The 2,500-nt window shown below is 42.6% G+C and overlaps 1 protein-coding gene across 2 annotated transcripts in view; it reads left to right on the top strand.

The window, feature by feature from the left end:
* LOC119584356 (neural-cadherin-like) overlaps positions 1-2,500 on the top strand; it is a 50,675-nt gene that overhangs the window by 23,844 nt on the left and 24,331 nt on the right. For both annotated transcript variants that reach the window (XM_037932921.1, XM_037932920.1), the window contains exons 7-9: positions 1-38; positions 804-974; positions 1,592-1,731. The exon at positions 1-38 is cut by the window's left edge and continues 265 nt beyond it. In XM_037932921.1, coding sequence (XP_037788849.1) covers positions 1-38; positions 804-974; positions 1,592-1,731 — 349 coding nt within the window. The remainder of the gene's footprint in view (positions 39-803; positions 975-1,591; positions 1,732-2,500) is intronic.

The raw sequence follows: 2,500 nt of genomic DNA, 5'->3' as shown, positions 1-2,500 counted from the left end.
TGAAGCTTCAGGGACTTCTGCAGCTTCATTCCGCCGAGGTAAGGAGACCAGAAGTAAAGAACGAAAGTTTTTTTTTTCTTTTTCTTTTTCTTCTTCTTTTCTTTTCTCTTTTCCGTGAAGGGCTAAAGGGCTGAGGGTCGAATTGGAATCATCATGGGACTCGTGTCAATGATGTAGGTTGTTAAAGAGCGGTGGAATAAAATTTTCCGCTAATTTGGTTGGCTGATTAGTGATAAACTTGACCACATTACGCTGACTAACCAATATTTGTACTAAAGGTCGTCCATATTTTTTTATTCACAAGTTTGTCGAGTGAATTTATACCTTTTCAACCATGAACTGTACGTTCGCAGAAAAAAGAGAGTCGAGTTACTGAAAAGCGGAAATTATAATTATCATTCTGCTGATTACTGATACTGTGCTATGGTCGAGAATATCTGCATATTAATTCGATTTTAATTTTAGAGTACTTTTGTTATTACTGTTCATTATTGCGTGATATGAATAGGTAATCAAATATGCGAGCCTGCAAACCCATGCATATGCGTTTGTATGTTTGTTCATATGTGTGTGTGTGTGTGTGTGTGTGTGTGTGTGTGTGTTTGTATGTTTGTGTGTGTGTGTGTGTTTGTGTGTGTGCGTGTGTATGTGTGTGTGTTTGCATGCGTGTACGTGAGTTTTTCGATAAATATTCACAAACATTCGTTCATATTCGCGAACCTCCCACATATAGTGAAACATGATGTGGTGTTCCCATAGACTTTTTCAAGCAGCCAGCCTCCTTCCCTCCACTCTCGCAACAGGTTTCCAAAGCGGTCAATTTGACGGTGACGGCAAAGGACTCGGAGAAGCTGGCGTCTTTCCCTAAGCAGCTGGAGGACGCTAGGGAGCCTCTCGACCGCCACCCTGGCTCACAGGACACCCAGGAACCCTCCTCAGCCGCCTCATTGTCCTCGTCGCCCGTCCCGCTGCAGGTGAGTCTGTTCTTCATCTCAGGTGTTCGTAAAAGTTCCCACGCTACCTGTTCTTCGTATTTATTCTTTCTGCTCTTTAGTCTTTATCTCAAAGTGTTCCTAGCTTCAGGAAGCACTGAATTTTTTTTTTCGTATTCTGTGTCCTTCTTCCTACGTATTTTGTGTTTTATCCTCCCTGTTCTTTATCCTACGTGCATTGTTCCTTATCTCGTGTTCTTTATCCTATTATCCTACGTATTTTGTTCTGTATTCTGTGTTCTTTGTCCTGTGTGTTTGTTTGTTTTTTATCCTGCATATTACTTTTCCAAACCTTTTTTTGTTCTTTATCCTACATATTTTTCTTTATCCCACGTCTTCATTTTCATTCTTCTCGTTCCCTGTCCTGTATCCTATACTTTTTTGTTGGTCCGAATTGTTCTTTACTTTGTGTATTTCTATATTTCTGTATTTATTTATCTATTTATTTTATTCATCTATTTATGTATCCCATGCATCTCGTTATTTATCTTACATGTTCTTCATCGTCTTGATCTTTTGTGTTTCTTTCCCATCCTTCTCACGTATTCTTCTCATTACTCTCCCTTCCCACTTATTCTTCTCCCTTCCTTCCCTCGCAGGTGGTGGACATCAACGCCACGTCCTTGGTGACCCCCCACCTCACCCACGCCCACCGCTGCCAAGCCCTCGAGTACGAGACTTGCACGCCCGCGACCTGTCTCAATGGAGGGCGCTGCGTGGGAGCCCATGGGGAAAGCAGGTGATTATTCAGCCTTGCTCTCTATCTATCAGTTTCTCTCTCTCTCTCTCTCTCTCCTCTTTCCTCCCCTCTCTTTCCATCTCTCCTCTCATCTTCCTCTCTCTCTCTCTCTTTCTCTCACTTTCCCTCTCACATTCTTCCTTACTCTCTCTCATTCCTATCTTTCCGTCCCTCATTCCTTTTTTAAGAGAGAGAGAGAGAGGGAGAGAGAGAGAGAGGAGAGAAGAGAGAGAGAGAGAAGAGAGAGAGAGGAGAGAGAGAGAGAGGAAAGAGAGAGAGAGACGGAAGAGAGAGAGAGGGGGAAGAGAAGAGAGAGAGAGGAGAAAGAGAGAAGGAGAGAGAGAGAGAGAGAGAGGGAGAAGAGATAGATAGAGAGAGGGAGAAGAGAGAGAGACGAAAGATGAGAGAGGAGGAGTAGAGAGAGAGAGAGAGAGAGAGAGAGGAAGAGGAGATAGAGATGCAGAGTGAAGTATGGGGAGGAAGAGAGAGAAGGGTAGATGGTGATGGAGATAGGAGGGAGTTGTTAGATGGGAGAGAGAGAGTCATGCAAGCAGTTATTCTAGAGAAAAAAAACGAGTGTCGCAGATAGAGAGGAAAGGGGAAATAGTGAGAAAAAATGGGGAGAGGTGCGAAGGCCTGACTGTTATCACTTTGCAAACAGTTTTAAAAACGATATTGGGAAAATATTCACAAGGCGAACTTTTATTTAGAAACATTCATGTTTTTCAAAAGCTCGACAAACTTTTTTAACCTCATTTTTTCTACAATT

The sequence above is a fragment of the Penaeus monodon genome, chromosome 18 (genome assembly GCF_015228065.2).
Source record: "Penaeus monodon isolate SGIC_2016 chromosome 18, NSTDA_Pmon_1, whole genome shotgun sequence".
NCBI lineage: Eukaryota > Metazoa > Arthropoda > Malacostraca > Decapoda > Penaeidae > Penaeus > Penaeus monodon.
This window is presented reverse-complemented; position numbering and strand designations above follow the sequence as displayed.